At 35.2% G+C, this 23,044-nt stretch overlaps 1 protein-coding gene across 1 annotated transcript; it reads right to left on the bottom strand.

The window, feature by feature from the left end:
- Nucleotides 1-6,092: 6,092 nt before the first annotated feature.
- LOC124409984 (progestin and adipoQ receptor family member 4) lies at nucleotides 6,093-21,808 on the bottom strand. The gene is made up of 5 exons (XM_046888071.1): nucleotides 21,252-21,808; nucleotides 7,968-8,192; nucleotides 7,490-7,593; nucleotides 7,143-7,280; nucleotides 6,093-6,498 (listed from the first exon to the last, which is right to left on the bottom strand). The coding sequence occupies exons 1-5, from the start codon at nucleotides 21,502-21,504 to the stop codon at nucleotides 6,265-6,267; spliced, it is 954 nt and encodes a 317-aa protein (XP_046744027.1). The 5' UTR covers nucleotides 21,505-21,808; the 3' UTR covers nucleotides 6,093-6,264.
- Nucleotides 21,809-23,044: the final 1,236 nt, after the last annotated feature.

Below are 23,044 nucleotides of genomic sequence, written 5' to 3'. Positions count from 1 at the left end.
GAAATCTATGAATCGATCAGGAATTTTATGATAAAGATATCAAACGTTTGAGATGGGCTTTTCTACCGAAACTGAGGAAACTCTCTTGAAGCAGGTCTTCGAAAATATTAAGGTAACACTTTACACAAAGGGAATTAAGGATTATTTGAGTCAAGCGATACTTATCAATTTGATTCAACTAAATGCGGCGAACACAATATACTTACTTAATTCAATAAAATACTTAACATTTTGTTAGATCGATAGATCTTGAAACTGCACATTTAGTTGATTCAATGACTTTTTTCTCCATTGATTTGAGGGCTTATTCTGCACATGTATAGCTATAGCCTAAAGCACTATCAAAATTATTTATTAATATTCAACTCATTATTTCCACAACGTAAGTTGAAAAAAAAGTCAAAAATTTCAAAAGTCCACATTTTTCTTAACGAATTTGCATAATTCTGCTTCAGGTAATAGCGGCAAGCGTACTTCTTAACAATCTCTTTGTTTTTTCTTTTTTTCAAATACTTCAAAGTTGAGATTTCCTGTCAGCCAGAATTCAATAGGCTTTCAACTTTCGCAGGTTCATCATCAATCTCGTCTAACTCACTTTTATCTAAACCAATCAAAAGCTAATCATTTGACCAATTTACCAATTTTTTCCGTCTTCTGAGCAACGTAACTGAAAGAATGAATACCTAAAGTGTATCTCATACGGTCCAGTAGGAATTAATTGTCCACCGTGCAGCAGCGAGAGATGACTAATATTTTTTCTTTTTTCCCGAACTTTATTACATTTGCTTGTCATTGTCTTTGAAGCTTGTCCAGAGCGTGATCGGTATGTGACTTACTTTTGGGAGATAATTTCCGGAGCTCGTTGCAGGAAAATAGTGTGAATGTTGATTGAAATAAGAATTATTCGTTACTTTAGTGGAATAGTTTTATATTTCTTCGTCAAGTAGCATCCGTGGTACTTTTTCTTTTAAATGTTATTGTTAACATGATATACTGTCGTACAGGATTTTCATAACATGATAATTTATTCACGTATGTAATTGATAACGATTTGCAACTCATCTTTCAACTGTCTAGAAATTTTAAATAAATTTACTCGAAACAGTTAAACACCTACGCATGTTTGGACATGTCCGTTTAGATAAAAACGGTTATGTTTTGTTGTATTTTTATTCAAAATTACATATTGCGAGTTTGAGCTTGAAGTGAAATATTGCATTACACAGTGATATGTATCGGAGAACCATAATTCTTAACATGCTTATTGGTGCTTGAAGCTGTTTGAGTAATTGATCAACGAATTTTATCACATTTGAGTGAAAAATTAATCTCGGGGCGAGTTTTAATTAAATAAGGATGCTCGTTATGCGTAATTATTAATTATAAAGCTCTACAAAGATTATACAGATAAACGATGCTGCTCATCATCAACAATTTATTTGTATAATATACCGTCAGTACCTATTTAAACTACGCTTGGAATCGAAAATAACTTCAACAATAATTAATACACTGATTAATTTAGTGGAATATTGGGCCAGAACTTTTCTTAAGCTACTCAAATTGTTCCGTGTATATTATTTTACAATTTAAAAATTTGTTCTAAAATCAGGATTGATAAAGAAGAAAATTATTATAAGATTTTCTCTTTCACAAACTTATTATCGACAGCAATACTTTGAAAATTATAATTACAGTACTGATATAGGCCTGATACAGATAAACATTAGTTTAAAAGTTACGCTCTTGCCAGCAGGATATCTATGGGTGTATAGACTTGAAATATTTTCATAATATTCAACGTGCCCTGCATCAGAATTGAATTCTTGTTAGATGTTGTATTGCTTATCGATGGTAATTTCTACTTCCAGTAAAGAATACATATATATAGCACCGATTGGACTTAAACTGTATATTTCTTTTCAACGTTAGTATAATATTCGCTCCTTAAGGTTGAAGCGAGAAATCCTTTTTGTTTCCAAAGTGAAAAACAATACATTCCAAAAGTTGATGGTTGTTCAGCTCGGCATTTTAACGCTCGGACATATTGCATTCATAGATTATGACAACTAATGCTTGCTGCATTAGAAATCCGTCTGAATTTATAAATTTGATGGGTAGGCAAGAGGTGATTTTGTATGAACTTTGGTCTTTGCGAAGCTCTTTTCGACATGGATGAACAACTTTCAGAAGGTTTTGCAATTCAATGTGAAAGAAAAATAAATTTCACTCTACATAGCAATGTCGATACCAACTTAGTAACGACTGAATAGCTTCACAGATAAATATATATGATCCTTCGTGCGCAAAACACTAGATTTTAAAAGTGTGTTGATTCGCATTAAACATAGCTTATAGGCATCGGCAAGGCGTAAATACAATATTAATTTTTATATAAAATATTTACCGTTCACAAGCAGGACTTAATGAAAGATTTAGTTACGATCAGTCGAACTGCGTTGTTCTAATATCTAATGTAATGATACATTTGTACACCCGACTTTGTCGCTATAATATTATTCATGTATAATTTACGTACAACGTTCATTGTAAAATCTCTAGCGAAAATCCAATCTCAAGCAGCGGATAAAGTTTCTTTTACAAACTAGCTAATAGTTGTTCCTGAAACAACAAACGATATTATGATTCAGCTAATTATTCCGTCACTATTATCGTTATTAATATTATTGTTGTTGTTATTATTATTATTATTATTATTATTATTATTATTATTATTTTTCTAATCTAATACGTCACAATTATATCACAAGAGTGCGCTACTTGCTATGGTATAGAAGAATAAGGATCGTCGGGATAAGATTATTAGTTAATTATATTTTAAACTCGGAAAAATCCTCACGTTTATTATTACAATCTTTTTCTTTCATCTGTTTTTGGGGTGGGCAGTACGTAATCGCCACATACACGTTAGCTATGAACCAAAGTATCATTTTATGGAAGTACTCGAAAGCAAACAATATCCGTATAAGACAACTGCATCGTCTTGTACGAGTCTTTGTACGTCTAATTATATTATCTACTGAAACTAAAATCAAGTTTTATTTATTATTATTTAAATGGCAATAGGTACAACTAATTCGAAGGTAAAATATTATGTAGCATTTCACCGATTGCCCAACTTCAATTAGGACCATTTCCAGCTGTTGTTTTATTTATTTGTTTTTTTTTTGTTTTCACCCCTCATATTTACAGCAATAATTAATTATCTACAAACTTTGCTAATAATTATAATTACAGGTATATCTAAGTCTCGTATCTTCTCTATAATAGTCAAAAAATGTATCGTCTGTATAGTATTATGCGGATCAGAACGGGTTACGTGAGTTATGTTTAAATTTTTACTATCTACGAAGATTAGGTAATAAAATTTGCCCTGCGTCACTTGATGTAACGGTATTTTTCTAAATTTTATATTTCTTTTAAATTTTCATCGTTAACTATTTACGTATGTATAGGGTTTACTTATATTCTACGTCGTCTAATTATAGACTTCAACTTTTTTCTTCTTCTTCTTCTCGAACAATTAATAACGATCGAGTTTACCAGCAGACACAGGTTTACCGATTATTTACTTTTTCTAATCGCTTTTTCTTTTCGTTCGAACCCAATTGTTTGTTCAAAATACGAACCTTTCATGATTCTGTATGATCTTGACAGCCTTAGATATTTTTAGAGATTCTTTTTTCATGCGATATTTAGAATACTGAAAAAACGTACGGATGTCAACGTCACTTGCCGGTATTAATTGAACGTTATTATAATCATAAGAACTACAGCAATGATGAATGTTTTTTTTTTTTTTTTTTTTTCTTCTTTCCTCGACTACGTTCTAATCACAATTTTTTTTATTGTTCATGAATAATATAATGGCACGATCTTCTGTCTCAGATCTACTACTCTATAAAATCCTCTATTCAAAGTCAAATGTTATCTGAATACTTGTTAATTGTAAATCTATAAAGCTGATGGAGATAGTTCGAAAGCGTAGAAGAAAAACTTTAATATTTTGAATGATAACGAGTCGTCGTCGATATTTCGTGACCTCACTTGTATATCGTATATGACTAATTCACAGGAATTAAATCCTCAAAATCTAGTCAATGAAAGGGGGGGACAATTGATATCTAATTATAGAAATATGCTTATTATACCGAAACTTCGTAATAAAACGAATGTAATTTATCGGATCAACTAGCTAAACTTTTATTTCTATCTAGTTCTACTATCGTACTATAAATATTAATTAATTAATCAAGCTTTTAACTTAAATTCTATAAATAGTGGGGCTTCACTGCCGAGACGCGCCTATTGAATAATCGCGTATAATTATTTAATGAAAAATTTTATTATCAGAGGATAAATATGTTGAGAATTTCGAAAAAGTGCCTCCTAAAATCGCCTGCAACTTCAAGACGCACTGATTTTCACTTCTAGTTAAATAATTGCGAATACATACGATTGATTAATTTAATCATGTCAGAACTTGATACTTTCTGAAGAAATTTTCTATTAAAGTTGCTCTTGCTTTGCTGGAAAAGTTTTGCGATTTTTCACTTACGACGCTCACCTGCGCCTGGGTTATACAGTTATTTCTCTTCCTAGCCGTAATAATATTAAGGTATTTGCATTTTACACTGATTTTATAATCTTGTTGAAAAATTGGTCTTCAAAATTCGTGTAAAAAAATTTTCTCGTTCTTTCTTCAAATCACACACGGACATTGATTCATTCCATAGAATTTGAATGAATCGAATTTTTCACGAATTAGGTACACGTGGAAGGCATAGTAAATAATCGAAGCTTGACAAAGTATTAATTTCTAAAGAATCTTTAAGGAGAGAATAAACGTTTTTAGGAATCAATATTATACTCGCTCCTTAGCAATGAATCTGAATTTGTCACAAGTACACCACTGAAAAATATATTCATTCAATTATGGTAAACTCGCAGCCGCGGTAATCGACAAATATTCAATGATCAAGAGCGAATTTTTAATATGTTAAGTATTTTTATCGTATACGCGGTGTCGTGTATAAATTAAAGATCTAGAAAACGTAGGCTAAAAAAATATTTGGCAAGCTACTTTGGTGCAAATAAATAAATAAATTAATTAAATAAATAAACAAATATTGAATAATTCACGTAGGGAAGTGTATCTTCCTGTATATAATGTATATAAGTATATATCTATGTATAATATAATTATATACAAACTCGTGCATAGCAAAAGTTAATAATTTATATTCTGTGACAACGAGTTGCTCGGCAAACTCGTTGTGATTCATATAATAAAGTTTGCGAGCTAATGAAACAGTAGGCAGACATTGAACGTCAGGATCTACCCTGGGAAAAAGATTTTCTCACGAAATTTCTCTGCGTTGTCATTTAAAAAGAAAAATAAGACTGTCAATTGTAAGTATATATAGTAAAAATATCGCACAGATATATTGAGAACTTCTCCGTAAATATCCAACTTTTCTCAATGCAGGGCTTTACACTTTTTTCAAATATCTTTGTGACTTTTCTGCATTTCTCAACATTGTTGTGCCGTCATTTTTCATATGCAATTTCTACGATTTTATACCTTTCGATGTGAGATTTCTTCATTTCTCTGTGAATAAAAAAATACTAAAGTTATTTCAGTTGGTAAAAACGGATATTTAATCGAATCTAGTGAAAATTTATTGACCTTAAGACTACAAGAAATTACTAGGTTCAGCTGAATTGGGTCTGAATCAAATTAATAGAATTTTTTGGAAACTTCTGAAATATGATGAGAAATTTTTAAAAGATTTTTTTTTTTTTTATCACTTCGTCGAAAGTTTTTGTGAACTTAGAAATGGTAAATGAGAAATAAAAATATTATAAATAAAACAAGGTGAAGAAATGACGAAATCTTGCAATATAAAAACGAAAGCACATCTTTGAGAAAAGTTGATGAACGAAATTGGTGAAAAATTCTATATACATAAAAATAAGGTGAAAAGAATATTTGCATAAAACGTAATAAAGAAATGAAATTTCTGAAGAAAAATTAAAAAACTATGTCTGCAGAGTTTTGCTAATTTTAAGTAAGTAAATTTTTACCAGGGTTTCCCGACATTATATATGTATAGGTATCATAGACGTAACGATGGAAGATACTTCTGCAGCCACGAAAAGTTGCAATAAATGCATGGCTTCTACCATCACAGCAAAAGTCTTTGCTAGAAGTATAATAATCGCGTTTCTAAATCGAATTGATCACAGCTCTTCATGAGTCGAAGACAGGGTTGCAGTCGACACCGCGATGCAGACAGAAGGGTTGGACATCCATGCCAAATCCCTCAACGTTGCCGCGTGCATCGAGTAAACCGCCATAACCACCATCACGTGCATTATGTTGTGCGAGTTCAGAAACAGATCCACTTTACCAGGCACCCATTTTTCTGGCACGTGTAACGCGCCAACGGCACCTCCAGCCACAGCAACCAGATCCTGAAAGATACAGAGATCGAAGTAAAAATCATGAGATGAAAATGGTTTAAAAAAATTGCCAATTTTCATCGAAAATCATCGAGGAATTAAGGTAAATGTCCCAGTTATTGACCTTTTTGCTTGTATCTGTTTGATCGTTACTTCTAAAAGTACCAAAAAATAAATTTGTAGTGTCAAAATCTGTAGGAATTGGTTTTAGTCATTGAGAAATTCATAATTTCTACCGTCAATTTTTGACGAACAATAACTGGTAAACATACCTTAATTGCATTCCGATTCTGGATGGTTGAACGAGGCTGAAGCTATAGTAGCTAGAATTAGCAGTCAAGTGTTCTAATGTTTGTTGGAAGAAGGTAAAGTGAAGTTCGAAAATCAAAATTTAGTGAAACACTTTGAACCACCAACACTTTTATAGAATTATGATAATAAAACTGAACTGCATTTTTCTATTTCCAAAAAGCTTAACACGTTTGGCTGCTGGCTTCAACTTCATGATGGTTTGGAGAAGTTCTAGAGCATATTGAATATTTTATTCGTAAAAAATCATCCTTTTCGTCAGAAATTTAATGAGACTCATGTAGAGATTTCATTCAACTATCGTTAATTTTGTGCTTCTTTGTGTAGCATCGAATTAGTATACCCACTTGCAAAACCAGATGTGTTAGTGCCGTAGGTGATCCGCCGCTACTTCCAATGTACCTCAGAGTCAGTACGAACATCCTCATCATGAATGGGGGTGCAAAACACAGCCGCCTATCCCACGGCGACCACGCATTCATAGCCTGTTCGAAGGAACCAAAGTTTACTTAGTCTGACTTGACTTAAATTCTTTGGATATTATTTCACATCAGACCAAACGATGAGTGAAACGATTTTGTATATAGCTGTCTGAATTTGAGTAATTCTATAATTTATGTACATAAGTTTGAATGATTCTCCTGAAACAGTGAGATCACATTCGCAAATTTACCGAAATTGGTCAAACAATTACCTTGAGGAGACCCCAGAAACTCAGAACACTATAAGCAAGGAGGCAACAGTGCCAGAGTGTTTCTGGCAAGCAATGTACGGATGCTGCGATCATCGGAAGGGCGCCTGAAAAATATAATTTCGTTTATCCCTTCCACCTTCGACCATATCGAACCTCGAGGTAATTAAGTCGATAATCTGACAAGTCTGTAAACGATCTTAAACGTTATTTCATCGACGTGAAAGAACAGAGATTCACCATTAGATACACTGGCCATGTAACATGGATGTTAATGACCATAACTCATGGTCACCGAGGGTCAATATCAGCCCCCAAAAGTTTGTCAAACTCCTCTCGTATAAGGCATCCCTTAGTACCTTATTTAAACAATGTATCTCGTCTAGAAAAGCTGAGTTTTTTCTTTTTCTAGATATTTGTTTCAGAGTTTTGCACTGTGACCAATCAGGGTTAATTAATCACTTACGATCTAACGCCTTACCAAAGCTTTGGCTGATCCATATACCGAGCATGTCCAATTGCAAGAGCTTCTTATAAGTGGCCTCGCCTTTGTCGAGGTTCATGAATAGGTGGTAGAGGAAAGAACCGATCCATGGACTGACCGCCCCGATAAGGTGACACCAGGATAGAAACGCGGCAAGGGGACCCTGGCTTCCCCAGGGAAGCAGGCTGGGAACGGTGACCAGGATGTAGACGATCGGTAAGCCTGGAATATCGTGCGAACGTTAAACGTTGACATTTATTTTTGGCTCATTCATTCGCGTTTGTATCGGGAGTCGTCGACGAGACACAGCTGAGAGAGCGTAGCTGCCTCTGTAGCTCTGGCAGCTTAATTTTGGAATACCTTATTACTTCACCTCTGGCTACCGGGCTTCGGTGCAGCCGCGGCTTTGCTCTTTATCCGATTTAAACCACAAGTCATTTGTATAACACGTACATAGACCGAGGTGTTTATTACAGGGCCAGGTTCACATGTGAATAGGTTCGTGGATGTGGTTCGATCTAAACATTCGATTTATCGCGATTATTTAGCCGGCTTGCTTAAATCGTCGTGACGTTCTGCTTGTGATTCGTAATTTTAAAAGTTCAACTTTATCTGGTAGAAGAAATTACAGAGTGACAATTGTTATCGGTTTTTTCTTACCGTGTTTTGAAGTGAACAAAGAAGTCAAGAATGTTCACGTGACAATTTTGAAAAATTGTCTTTAGTTAATCTAAATGCAGTGATTTGTGATTCGGTGTAACAAATAATTGATCGCTTGCAACGAAGAAGGACTCAACAGGCAGGAAGGTTCGTATATTTTGTAATAACCGTGTGTCTTATACGCAACGAACAATCTCCATACGTTGATATCCTGATCGACGATGGATCGATCGATCCTGAATGGATGCAGGTTTTCGAGGAATTATAATTTTAGTAGTGAAAAATTCATATCTGTTTGCAAAGTTATTCGGAAATCTATTTCTGAATTCCTTTAACAATAAGAGTTGGTTGATTCTAAAATTAACGAATTGTCTCATTGTTATTATTCAAAGAAGAAAAAATGTTGCTTTCACACTTATTTTTGTTCTTCTTTATTGTTGTTTTCTCACGTTGAATTGTTACCAAAGAAAATTGAAAATTGAATTCAACAAAACCAAGAATTTATGATTCAAGTTTTGTATAAAATTTTATTCAACCAAGGGAATTCTTATCAATGTTACTGTTTACGATAATGAAAAGAAAATTGTTAAAACCGGCTGATCACTAGGGTTTAAAACTGGAAATAATTCAAGTTAAAAAAAAAAAAATTTTTAAATCCGCGAAACCACGAGTCTTATGGGTGACGTTTAATTAATTCGTTAATATGTTATCAAATTCAGATGGGTAACTATAATTATCATCATATCAGTGAACGCAGATCTATAATGCGTTAATAGGGTTCCATTACGTATACATGGGGGTCAGGTTCAATAATGAGGATGTTCGACCAATGGAGAGTTAACTATACATATAGGCATGCTGCAACAGTGGGTGTTGAGCTTAAAGGCTCTGCTTGCGAACGTATATATAATATACATATATATGACGTAAGCACACTGGTTTCATAATAAATTTGACAGATATCTTACTATTCGCATAAGCGCAATGGGTTTTTAATATTTTTATGTTTAATGAGTGTTTGAATTCAATACCAAATTCTGTGGAAAATGTATGAAGTATATAATTTGCGACGCGTTTGCTGCTGATAATTGGCGTTAATCTGATTATAGTTTACGATTCTAACTGAGTCCAGATTTTTTTTTTTAAACTTCCTCTTCTGGGGGGGAAACACTTGTTTCCGACTTATCGTTCGCGGTCTTTGCTTAGCTAGCTTAGCGAGGACTGCGGAATCTTATTCCTCTGAACATCGTAAATTGACAAGTAATGATTCCCTGCACTTTCTCAAGTCGTCCGCCACCCTTGCCATTCAGAAAGTCGAGACCTGAATCAGGCTGAAGTTTTTAACGTTAAAGTAATGATACATCTGTGACTGATGAAAAAGATGAGGCTGATGCTAGTAACGTTATCGTACTGAAAAAATCTGGGGAAAAATAACTATTTAGCAAGTTTATAGTGACGTTTGGAAAAGTTAAGTCTTCGAAATATGAATAAGTTTTGCAAGTTTCTAGTGACTTTGAAGTAGTCAAGTCTTCAAAATATGAACAAGTTTTGCAAATTTCTGGTCACTTTAAAGTAGTTAAGTCTTCAAAATGTGAATAATTTTTACCTTATTATGATTTACAGCATTTCAGACATTCCTGCAATTGTGAAATAGCGATTTTCCCGAAAAGTCAATCATTACGATAACGTTACTACCTTCAACCTCGTTGTAAAAGGGTGTTCTTTCGTATCGTTATAAATTTATAGTTCCATCCCAGGGGTTATTGAATTTTTAATGTTTCACAAATGCGGCATACCTTTCCCTGGTGCAGATTCAATGAAATTGGCGGCTGCACGTGCAAGGTTAATGATCAATTACTCCTGTCAGTATCGATATATGTGTATGGATGTATTATACATATATACTTGATGCATTGGAGCAGCGACTCGCTTCGGGCAAAATCTGATTAGGCTTAATGCACGTATAATACAATAATAACGTTGCTATCGATCGGTGTAGCTGATATTGTGGAAAAAAATGAAATAAATAATTGCTCAAAAGACATAATATATATATTCATCGACAATCTAACATTTTTCGTTTTTAAAAATCAATTTTTGTTTTTATTTCATGAAGAAAATTTTTACCATATCACGACAGAGAAAACTGTTATTCAAATGGCTCAACTATATTTCAACGAAGGCAATTAGCGTTTGCAGAATGACTCTCAAATCCCATACGAAGTGCCCATAATACGAAAGTTCCCCGAGTGCCCATTTCCTTCACTCAATCTGAACAATCCTTCGCTGCATGACCCAACCCTAGAGACTTAAAGTAGTAAAGTCCTTTTCTCTCATTCCTTAGGCGTGGCTTTTACAATTATACACTTTACAAAAAAACTGTAGGTATATGACTTATGTATTACACACTCGCGAGCGCTGATAAAAGTTGAAAAATATAAAACAAAAGGTTAGAGAAGAGAATAAATATTCGATGACCTACATATATACTCCATGCATATATGAGTAGTTGATTTTAGAAGCGTCTAAACTCTATTCTCCTTAAAAAAAAAATTATGCTAGGTATAAAATGTTGCGAACAAATGATGGAAACTTACAACGGACATAAGCAATTCGTCGAGAAAGCATATGAAAAAACGGAATTGCAGTATGTATCATTCGTAAAAGCGAATGGAAGATAAGTAAGTGTATGTATTATAAATCGCTTTCTGAGCATCAGAAGTACACGACATGCATGTTTGAGCGTAAAGAACCAACACAAAAACCTTCCATCCATTTATCATTCCCTTTGACATGTCGCAGGCATGACCTATAGCGATATTTCCATATCGGTATTCCAATATATGATTTGTTAGTTTAACGTTCCGGTGAGCATAATATACGATCCGTTATAGAAGACAGCAGCCTCGAAGACCAAATGCGAAAAGTGAATTTTTCGAAATATGTGCACCAGGCTGTTTTTGATTAGGGGAATCTCGAGGAGACATGTTGTCTTGTTTTTTTTTTTTTTTTTTCGGGTTACTCCCTAAGTATAAGATTTTCAACTTAAATAACGTAAATGTCCCCTTAAGTCCAAAGGCCCATATAACTTTTTCATATTAAAATACCAGATGGGAAAAATAATCTTGTTCCTTTCTCTTGGCAAGATAAATGGGTTATTATTTATATGAAAACTAAGCCAGTCCAACTGCAAACCGTACTACATTGTTAATTTGAATAATTCCGCAAATGGATAGAAATAATAATAACAATATTTTCTTACACGTTATTTAAAGGAAAGAATCGCATGCAATTAGGCACCGATTACTGTTTGATTTGAGATAAAAACCTTATACTTTTGGAGAATTTTTAGTTGTTTTGTTTGTTGTTTCGGCAAAAATAATATTCGCCTAATTTGAAACAGTCTAAGATACACGTGTATAGAATTTTTTGTTTCTTTGTGAGATAAAATCGTGCAGTCACGGAATGAGTTAATCTTTTTTAAAAGAGAAAAGACACTGATGTGATTTATGATTTTCCTGCCTACATTTTCTTCGTATTGTATACAATAAATCTTTTCTCCAATTTGTTTTTATTGTATACAGACGCGTTGGAAATACGCCTTAAAATTTAGCAGATCCGGTCATTCTCGGAGTTTAAGGATTAATCCACAGGCTCGACCGAATTCGAGATAAGAAAAGAGAAGAAGCCGTTCAAAAATCCTTCCGCAGGAATTTTATTTGCTGTGCTAATGATGGTGAATACCAATCGAACAACGTTCCTAGATAGAAATGAATCTGAACAAATTCGATTAACACATCAACAATTTGACGAAAGGATTTTGTAACTAAAACTCTAGAAAATTTCGAAGTCTGGTATTTTTGATTCGTTTCGAAAGATTTCGGCTTATTTCGGTCGTTCAGGAAAAGAGAAAAGGTTTTGTAAATATGGAAAGTTAAACATGCTTAAGCTCCAGAGGTTTTTATAAACATTTACATTTGCTATACTTAAATGTGAAATTTCTCGAATGTTTACAAACAATTTTTGACAATCTGGTCAGTGAGTGAAACAAGACATTCCAAATACATTAGAATCAGATCGAAAACATTCTAGAATTTGAGCATATCGGACGATCTAATGATCGATATCTAAGACTGAGTTATTCCAATTTTCTCAAAATCATTTCTATCAAAAATGTTGTTTGATCGAATTCACCATCACTGGCAGAAATAATACTGCCGGATGTTTTTCAGTTTAATCGCTTTACCTAGATTTTCATTCATTCAGTCAGTCTGGCCGATTCATCTTTAATCTCCGTTCGAGAACATTTCTGCTTCCGGCTTCGGAACTCCGGTTTTTCAATCCCCGTTAGACAAACGAGTTTCTTACACATTCACATCGTATCCTCAGGCAGGTGTGCCAAAGGGTGCAGTCGTCGGATTTGTCACGTATGTGTACTTCGGCCCCGAGGATGTTCAGCTCGTGGCCTACTTGCAAAAAGCGTCTGCGCCCTGCGATGTGGGTTTTCCGTTTTCTGATCGAGTTCTCAGGGTGACTCGCACCGTTTTGCTTCACTCCAAAGGAATTCTGACAATCCTACGACGTACAGAATGCGCGAATATTAGGATGGTCCTCATTCCAACAACTTTTTATTTGAATGCTCCGCGTGACTGGAACCTTGCAAATACTTGACTTTATATAATTTTTCAAATTTGAAACTTTCAGGGTTCTTTCCTGTTATTGAAAACGACAATTCTGTCAAGTTTCATATTGATCCTTTAATTTCTACCAGTTACAAAAAAAAAGAAGAAAAAAAAAAAACTAACTGGTTGAAATAATTAACAATTTTTTTTTTTTTTAATTATTCTTGAAATTATCAGCTAGAATTTTGTCAGAATTTCTTTCTATACATTTTCAAGGTAACATTTATTTCAAAGGTCATTGAATTAAGGACCACCCTAATACTTGTATTACCAGTATACATATATCTATATACACGTTATCTTTCTGTATGGAACAGTTCGCATGCCACATTATACTAAACACGTATAATTATATTTATAAATTTACTCGTGGTAAGGATAGGACACACGTATAATTCCACATGTTACGTAATCCCTACGAAGATAAGAGGCAACCACAAATTGAGGGTTAGGTTGGTGGACAAAACCACCAGGATGCCACAGTATATAAATACCCAGCGTATCGTAATGGAATAATGATTTCTCGATGCTTGCAACGTAATGTTGATTGTTATGCAGCTTACGCTGTTATATTCTGGTAAATGTTTTTTTTATGGATTTGCTTGGCAACATTTTTTCATTTCTTTTTGAATTGTAAACATTCTCTTACTATCCTTATTTGATCCTATTGTCTTCTGCTTTTTCTTTTTTGTTTCACATTTTGTATATATCTTGATATTTTTTTCTCAAATTTGTATTTATACATGTATAAAATCATCGGCGCATGTAATTTAAATCTTTGTGAACGTGAGAGAAATTATCGTAACCTGCGTGTACGGATCTTCATACTCACAAAGATTGTTCATCAAAAAGATACGATTTGATCGAAAATTTCTCCGTAACATTTTTGCAATATATTTCTACGACATTGAAAAATGTATTTTGTACACTTACGTACAAAGAAATTGGGAGAGGAAAAATTTGACTTATAAAAACGTTGACCGCTGATTTTTGAACACCTCCACGTGACAGTTTTCCCTTTTAATCAATTACAGCGATAGGTTCTGAACACAGATTCCTATACCGACATTGTTACCGACACTTAGCCACGACGCGAACCTTTTTTCTAGAATGTTCGACGATTCTTGATCCGGGCATATCGACTTACTAATATGACTCTTGAAATCAAAGTGGCTATATCCTCCACCGTCGAGCATTCTAAAAAGAACTTTTGTTTTTTGAATAAGTGTCGGTAACAATGTCGGTATAGAAATCTGTGTACATAATCGGTATGTAGTACACATCCTTTATACTGATGTATCTAAACATACATAGACGTTTTATGTAAAGAATATTTTGCCTGCACATCGTATATATATATATATATATATATTCATATCCTTTTAGTAAAATCTATACACGCAATCTGGCGGGATTAAAATTGTTCGCAATTTTTTTACATTCTCGTATATATCATACCTGTGTAGATTAGTTGGTGACGAGTTATACGCCGGCATTAATAAATTATCGTCATCGATCGTTATAAGGTACAAGCGTTAAAAAGTCTCAAGATATATAGATATACCTACGCATAAACAATATACCTGATTCATCCATCAGGCATATAAAATTTGACGCCTCTTTCATTTCACGACCATATTAATATTCACGCAGCCGAACATTTGATAATTAGTTTAATATCGTTGGTAGTCCGGAAGTAAGAATTCTCGAATACTGGGGGCGTTACGTCATCCGATTGCTTTAGGAATCTTTTTGAAGAACGGAAGAAACTTATACAGTGGATATGTCTTCCGGGGGCGATAAGTAATGGGGTTTATTCTTATCCGCCGTTTACTTAATAAACACGAAGCTTCTGGGAACACGGAGGTAAGGGTGAAACGGGAGAAAACAAACGGGGATGATTGACTGACTGCGGGTAGATACGTAGGGCACGGCGGAAACTTCACCACGTATTCACTAAAGTTTACCTCCACTTTCCAAGCAGTGGACGTGTTTGCAAGTTTCTGTCAATTTGTAGAGGGACAAGAAAATGACGCTGAAAGGATGAGCCAACGCTGAAAGGTCAAAGGATCATTTAATACCTACCTATACGTGCAAAGTGCGCGAGGGAGGAATCGCTTATACAATTGAAGTTCACTCTGCAAATGATCCTCTTGAAACGACTGCTTTCAATTCAGGTGACATTTCAAACCCTTTGAAAGCCGAGCTTGTATCCGGTATGGCTGAACGAAGTATTTTCATTATCAAGGAACGTGTATAGATTTGCTGGCTTATAACTGAAGTATCATAAAATTATACTCGATTTTCAAATTCAAAAATCTGCAAAAGATTTCCGATATAGTCGAGAAGCTAAATCTCTTGATTCATAAAACTTTCGCTTAAAATTATCCCACGAAGTTTTTCTAATCACAATTTTTTGTGTAATAAGTATTTTTTAAAACAAAGATTTTGGTTTTTGACGAAAAAAGGTATTTCTGCGAACGCAAAAGAAACACTAATAAACAAAGAATAACACGGTCCAAATATATTATTGGACGTCCAGCAGAAAATGTATCAAATTTTTCCATCGATTTAGCTTGCTAATTTTAATTTCTTACTAAATTCACTTTTTGCTTTTTCATTAATTAAAGAATGAATGAATTAATAGTCTCACGATTCGATAAGTTCAAAAATAATCTCAACGTCGTTCAAACTTTTCGTCACGTTTAATCTATATTTTGTTCTTGCATTTTTGACGAATGCACACAAAAAGGTATTTCTATAGCCTCTGACAAATAGTTACATACATATTTCCTAAAATAAACTAACGATACTTTGCAACGATTTTATCGATCGAAAATAAACTTCAAGAATAATTATTCTACTCGAGCGATGGGGAACAATAATTTTAACAATGAAAGCTGATGATCTAGGTGCACCAAAAATCGTAAATAGGAAATCACTTTTCATCATCGTTACGGATTAAAAATGAAAACGTTTCAACAAAATATTTGTCTAAACGGTAAAAAACGGCTAAAGTTAATCAAGGCAGTTTAATTAAAACTGAGCAAAACGAATAATTTATACCATCAAATAAATTTCAGAGGCAGAATTCTGTACCACGTACACGAGGTTATTTCTCTGTCAATTTTGAATGCCTGTGTTTGCTCTGCAAGGTGTTAATTACTCCGAGTTTAAGAGAGGAGTCAGCGGCATATGAATTTTGAATATTACGAGCATGATGAATATGTTCAATTACCTCGAATTACGTCGAAATTAGATTATTATACAGGTGTTTAAAAAATATGTGTATACAGCACGTTGAGATCTCGATTTTTTTTACACAGACATTTCATAACACGTATGTTGATTCCATACCGGTTATTGGCAAAAAAAATTTGAAAAAATTGACACTATTCGATGCAAAAATTTTGTTGCACCTTGCAGCAACAAAATGTTGCACTTTCAGATGGACCTCAATAATTGAATATCTGTCAAAATGACGCCACATGTCTAACTTATCCGACAATGATACATCGGCGTCACACAAATCGGTTCCCACTTTTCTGCTTAGATTCTAAGTTACTGTAAACAAGTCGAGAATACGTATATATATATATATATATGTATACATGTATAACGTATACAAAATCAACAGATAAGTACAGCGGCCTGTGCGCCCTATCGCATTAATGGAACTTTAATGCGCGTGTAATTTATAAATAATAATCATAAGCGGGAGTGAAATAAAGAGAGGTAATCCTTTTATAGGCTTATAGAGAAGATATATGTGTGTGTGTAGTAATTTATCGCCTAGGTATAACGAAAGCTTCGAAAAAAGAAAAAGAAGACATATTTCCCATCAATATCGCAATATTTTGCATTCACATGTGTGAAAATTCAAATTCAACTACGAAATGAAACATAAAATTACAAGTTGACTGCTGTTGGTTTCTTGGTTGGTGGCTGATTGCAAAAAAAATTCCCCCTGATATCGAATTTATTATAACCGAAACACCATCGTATAATCCTTTATAAAAACGCAAGAAGTGCAATCGCGCAGCCCAAAGGTTAAAATAATTCGGGGTGGGGGGGATTTTTTCAAGAAGGATCTTGTCAGGGAATTTTTGACAAGGACATTGCGTATGGTAACCTTCTCAGCAGATATCCGGTTGATTGAAGTCTTGGTTCGTCCGATCGACCTTTCGTTAAGGGCATTAGTTATTATTTAGTGACCTGAAAGTTTTGGACGTCACCGAAGAAACGTGGGTAGAACCGAAGTAATTAATTAAACACCCAGAGCACCGAATGGTCACGCCTGCCTCTCTTGACTGTTGGACTGATTGAATGAAAAAATCACGCTGTGAATGAGTAACAACTTCTGCTGAGAATAAAAGTCACTCGAGATACACGAGCGGTATTGGAATTTCAGAATATTCTTAATTGCGGTTCAAGTATTGCACACACCTGAGCATATTTTTATACCTCGATTATATAATGCCAAATGTTTCTTCATTCTTGACTAGCGCGGAAATCTAAGCCGCGAGAGAAAAGCGTGGAGAATTGATTAAATGTTGTGCAAAATAAGGCGTATTTATTATTTCGATCATTAATACTGTCGCATTTGATCTACTTGTTGTTAATACCGTAGTTATAAAATTTATGGTACATTTGGTATATTGTTTGTATATATATGCATAATATAAGAGTAAAAATTTGAAGTTGAAGCCCAACTGATGGATTTATGACGAAATTGTCTATGAATTGAATTTTGAAAATGATGCGCAGTTTTATGTTTAGCGTTATTGATTATTTATTAGTGTTTAAAAAATAATTAATAATTTTTTTTCTTTCATGCAGGTTCAAAAGTTCCATTTAGGTACAAAAATTTGTTAGCCTGTTGAAAATTGAGCTCTTAATATTAACATTAAGCGGCTGAGCATCGCGCTTTTCTATTTTCCAAAAGAATGACATGGGAAAAATAGTTTCTGCTCATTTTGATTTTTATAACTAGCTAACGACGCGTCGTAGAGAAAATTCACAGACATATTTTTATAGAGAATTGAACGCTTTTCAAAAAAGTTTTTTTTTAATTATTTTCTGGTAAATTCACTCGTTCACAAGTTATTCAAGGTAAAAATCAAATTTTTTTAACAGTGTTCAATTCTCTACAAAAATATTTTTGTGGATTTTTTGTACGACACTTCGTTAGCTAGTCCTAAAAATTATAAGGAGCAAAAACCTTTTTCGCCATGTTATTCTTACGGAAAATAGAAACTACTACTTATACCAATACTGTTAAAAATGTCGACTTATTGCGTGGGATGGAATGTGTGAATACCAGTAATTTTCTTTTGTGAGTTTTCGGGAAAAATTTCGTTCAACTCGTGTAAAGTTCGTGCAAGTATCGCTTGTTCGGGAAAAAAGTCGTGTGAAATTTGCATGAAAGCGTACTTAACCATAGACGAAAACTCTCCACAGTGTATAGTCGTTGAAAATAGCGAGTAATCACACTCCTGATCTCGTGTAATATGGCGAACACTGCGGTTCAATAATCATCATACATCATGAAATTGTGAAGGCAAAAGAGAAAAAAAATTAACTGAGAAAAATTATATCCACTTTTGACGGGATTTGATACCGAAATGACGGGATCAGCAGTGATCATGCAGCTCGTGTAACCACGCGGAAGGAATGTTGACGGACAAACAAGAGGGTGAAACGGAAATTGGAAGAATTTGTAATCAGAAGATCAATAAGGCCGGGCTGACCTCACTACTCGAGTCAATTTTGCTGATCGGAACATCGGAAGGCGAAATTGCTGCGCGAGGTCGCGACCCTCTCAATCAAAAGAAGCCGCTTCCTAGCCATGCTCCAGACCTCTAGGTCGTGCCCGAGTCATTTATCCTTGCAAATTCTCGAACTGACACGTGTCGGACGATGTTCACGATCGGCAAAAATATCAGTGACATTGATCTTATGTTTATACGTCTGTAATTTGAATATATAAAACGTATCAACGATTTAAGGATGGATTTTTCCATTGCTATATACACGTGTTTATAGGTATAAAGAGTGAATTCCTAACGACTGCATGATCCGTCATCTGCTAAAATTGAATGCCACTACTTCCAATGCAGGAGATGATGAAGAAGGAAGAGATCGGTTTTAAGGTTGATGTACGATCTAAACGGTCTATCAATTTTCTGATCATGATCGAGTAATTGAATTGTAACAGTGGTAAATCGGTTCGGGAAAAGGGCTTGCATAGTGATAAAGAGTGATAGAATTAAAAGTGACTCGCGCGAAAGTTGGAATGGATGAGTTTCGAGAAGATAGAAAAGACTCGTTAGTTGCATTATAGAACTGATCCTGCTGACTCGGTGAAGATAAAGAGAAGATCCAAGGTGTAGAATGAATTATTATAAGACTATGGTAAAGTAGTACGAAGTCTGGAGGAAGTAACACATGCTTACGATGTGTTCCAACATCGTCAGAAATTTTCCTGGAATTTAATTTCGACCTCATCGACACCCAACGAGCCGTTTTATCGCCTTGCTAAAAACCTGCGAGTCAGGATTCTCCCTGAGGGGATTAAATCACGGGTATTGTATTATTGTGTATCGATTTGGCGAGTCGTGACTCGGCGGTAGCTTCATCGACTCATCCCAATACCACCCTCGTATTGTTGGTCTACTAACATTTTACCGGGTTTGCACTGCAATGCGGTGATATTGATAGAGCGGATGATACCTACTCCAGCTGTTTAGTTGTGTGTCAAAGTCTTTGGATGATACAGTTTTACCTCACGCTGGACTTGACCTACTCTTTACTTCCGCTAATGCTCAACGCACCTGCGGTTCAATTATAGGTACGTCTTATAGCCTTTTAGCCCTGAAGCGTTCCGAGGACTTACGACTGTCTGTAGAAACTTGTGTGATTACTGTTACAACTGTTATTTCTGTACCGATTGTGTCTTTTCACGGCTGGCTTTTCCTGACGAGCTTGTGATTGATCTATCGATTTGTGATGCATAGTAAGTATTATACGCGAAAGCTATGTTATTTTCAACTTTTGACCAACATTTAATGGCGTTTTTTGATGAGTTGTATCATTTATGCGTACTGTTGTCAATTCGATTTCATTCAGCTTTTCCATTATGTTATTCTTTTGCGAATTGTACATAGATTTGACACGCGGATGAACTTTATAGTTAATTGGGATAGCTATACAACGGGAGTAAATTCAGAATTTTTGCTCAAGGTTCTGAAGACTTTAATTTAATCAAAATATTTGCCAAGTTTTTATAATAATTTTCAATCATTTTTACTACGTTGTTATTTTTATTTTCTCACTTTACATGTAATCCATAGTATTTTAGGCCTAACGATTTATTATTCTTATCATTAGCTCCGATTCTTACGAAAATTGAAAGTTGTGTGATTAAATAAATTATTACAACGGTGATAGTTGAAAATTTTGTTTAATTTTTTAAATCGAATCGAATTTTGCTGCACGAAAACGACGTCTTTTCAATCTTGTATCGATAAAAAATTTACCTCAATTTTTTATGTGAACAAGTGTAGATCCGATAAATCACTGGTATTTACAAAATTTTTAATATCTATTGTGAACGTGCCTATTTTTGTGCACATACATGCATACGAATCGACGGTCTGTGGATAAGTCAACCGAGATAACAGATAACTTGTTAATCACTTCAGAGATATCACGTCATTTTACTTTTCACCTTTATTCCAAGTATTTAATTTCACTGTGGGATTTACAATTACAGAACGAATACCTGCAAAGCGATTCCTGAAAACCAGGAAAAGTGTCTAACCGACGAGTGTTATCGACGCATCGATCGAAGGGATCTACGGAAACGTAGTTAAAAAAAAATCGCGGATAACCATACCGATCCAGGATCTGCGATCTAAAACACGTGTCGCCCACTTACCGTGAGTCAAAATGTTGACAGTCTCATTGTGCACGTAGAAGAGGCTCGCGATGCAGCCCCATACATTCATGAGGGGTCTGTACCCGGTGTAGATGTAGGGGTTGAACTGCAGGTGCCTCGGCATGTCGTTCCACCGCAGTAGGAGTGCCGATTTCCCGGGGTCCTTTTCGGAGGCGAGCTGGAGATCGTCCTCGGGGGTAGCGATGGAACCGTTCGCCAATTTCGCCGAAACAGTGATATTCGGCTCGGCCATCGTGTCCAGGACTTCTGAAAGCGAGTCTCGACGGCGAGATAACCCGACGAGGGCAGCCTGTCACCTGGAGGGCGAAATCGCGCCCCTAAGAGAGCAGAGCATCGCGCCCGCTGCCTCTGGAACCCGAGGACGACGAGGTGCGCGATGAACCTCCTCCTCGAGCACGCGTGGCCGATCAATTCCCCGGCAAGACTGCTCGCTGCGGAAACGCGACCGACTTCGATTCGCTCCGAGTCGACTCGAGTCGAGGCACCAACGGGTTCCGCGCTTCTGAAAGCTCGTGCCACTGCCGTCTCTCAAGTTCCTGAGCTGGTGCTGCTGGTGCTGCTGCTGCTGCTGCGCCCACTCCCAGCCGACCAACCAGCCGACCAACCCCCGTTCTCCCGAGTTTCGAAGAGCGTTGCCAAGGCGACGATATTGATTGCTTTTATACACACGCTCGCTCGCCCCCGCCTCTCTCTCTCTCTCTCCTTCTCTCTCTCATTTTCTCTCTCTATGTGCGCCCGAGATTATCAGCCTGTGCAGTACGGGCTTCCCTCCCTGTTCGACTTCAATGAAACCACATCAAACCCTCCTCGAATGCGGCATAAAGGGGTATCGGGGTGCTTCCATTTTTGGACAATGCGGAATAGCCAAGCTCGGCATTTTTTATGTTCGATAGTCGGGAAAAGTGTGGATTTTACTATTATTTGTTCGTGAGGATTAAGTTAGTAAGATTAATGTAATGACGTATGTTTAAGAAGAATCGATACTTCGTATATTTAGGAATGTTTCCGTGGTTTAGGAAACCACTAAATAAGGAAGATATTGTTACTTTGAAAAACCAATTTTCATTGAAAGTCATTCTAAAATTGTCTGATAAGGACGGTTGTTTTCCGTCACGTTTCGTTACGTCAACGCCATTAACTTCAGTCTCATATTCTTTTCCGACTCTTTATAACGTGAGTTTGAAGTTAGAAACGTACTGACTTAACGAAAGATTGTGAAAAGAATTATCACTTTATAATTTTAGAGTAACTTCGAAGGAGTGAATTTCGACTAAACCTGTAAGTTGTAAAAAAAGAAAAAAAAAAATTGTGATTATACGTCGTTACGATAACGTTGCTAACTTTAACTTCATATTGTTACTTACAGTTCCAGTTATCTACATTCTACGTACCTGTAATGTTGATATTTATCACTTGTCGACTTTAATGAATTATACAAAGGTAGTGATATAATAAATTTAGTATCTTGATATTTAGAAAAGCTGAAGTGATTCACGCTAGTACTCCTTTGATTGATTTTATGTAAATATTCTGAGAAAATGGCGATGATTCGAGACTTGCAGATAATTTTAATGATTTTCGATAAATATTCGTAACGTAGAAATTGGTGTGCAAACTTGTCAATTATCGCTCTGTATCGTTGTATGTATATATTACTATTTAGTGAAATTCTTCATCGCCACGACTTCAAAGAGTAACTTTGTTTACTCTGATTCTCATTCATATCCGTGCAATATCAAAAGTAATTCATCGTTCGATCATGAATCGATCGC

The sequence above is a fragment of the Diprion similis genome, chromosome 1 (genome assembly GCF_021155765.1).
Source record: "Diprion similis isolate iyDipSimi1 chromosome 1, iyDipSimi1.1, whole genome shotgun sequence".
In the NCBI taxonomy this organism is placed as follows: Eukaryota; Metazoa; Arthropoda; class Insecta; order Hymenoptera; family Diprionidae; genus Diprion; species Diprion similis.
The sequence above is the reverse complement of the archived record's forward strand: the minus strand, read 5'-3'. Positions and strand labels throughout refer to the sequence as shown.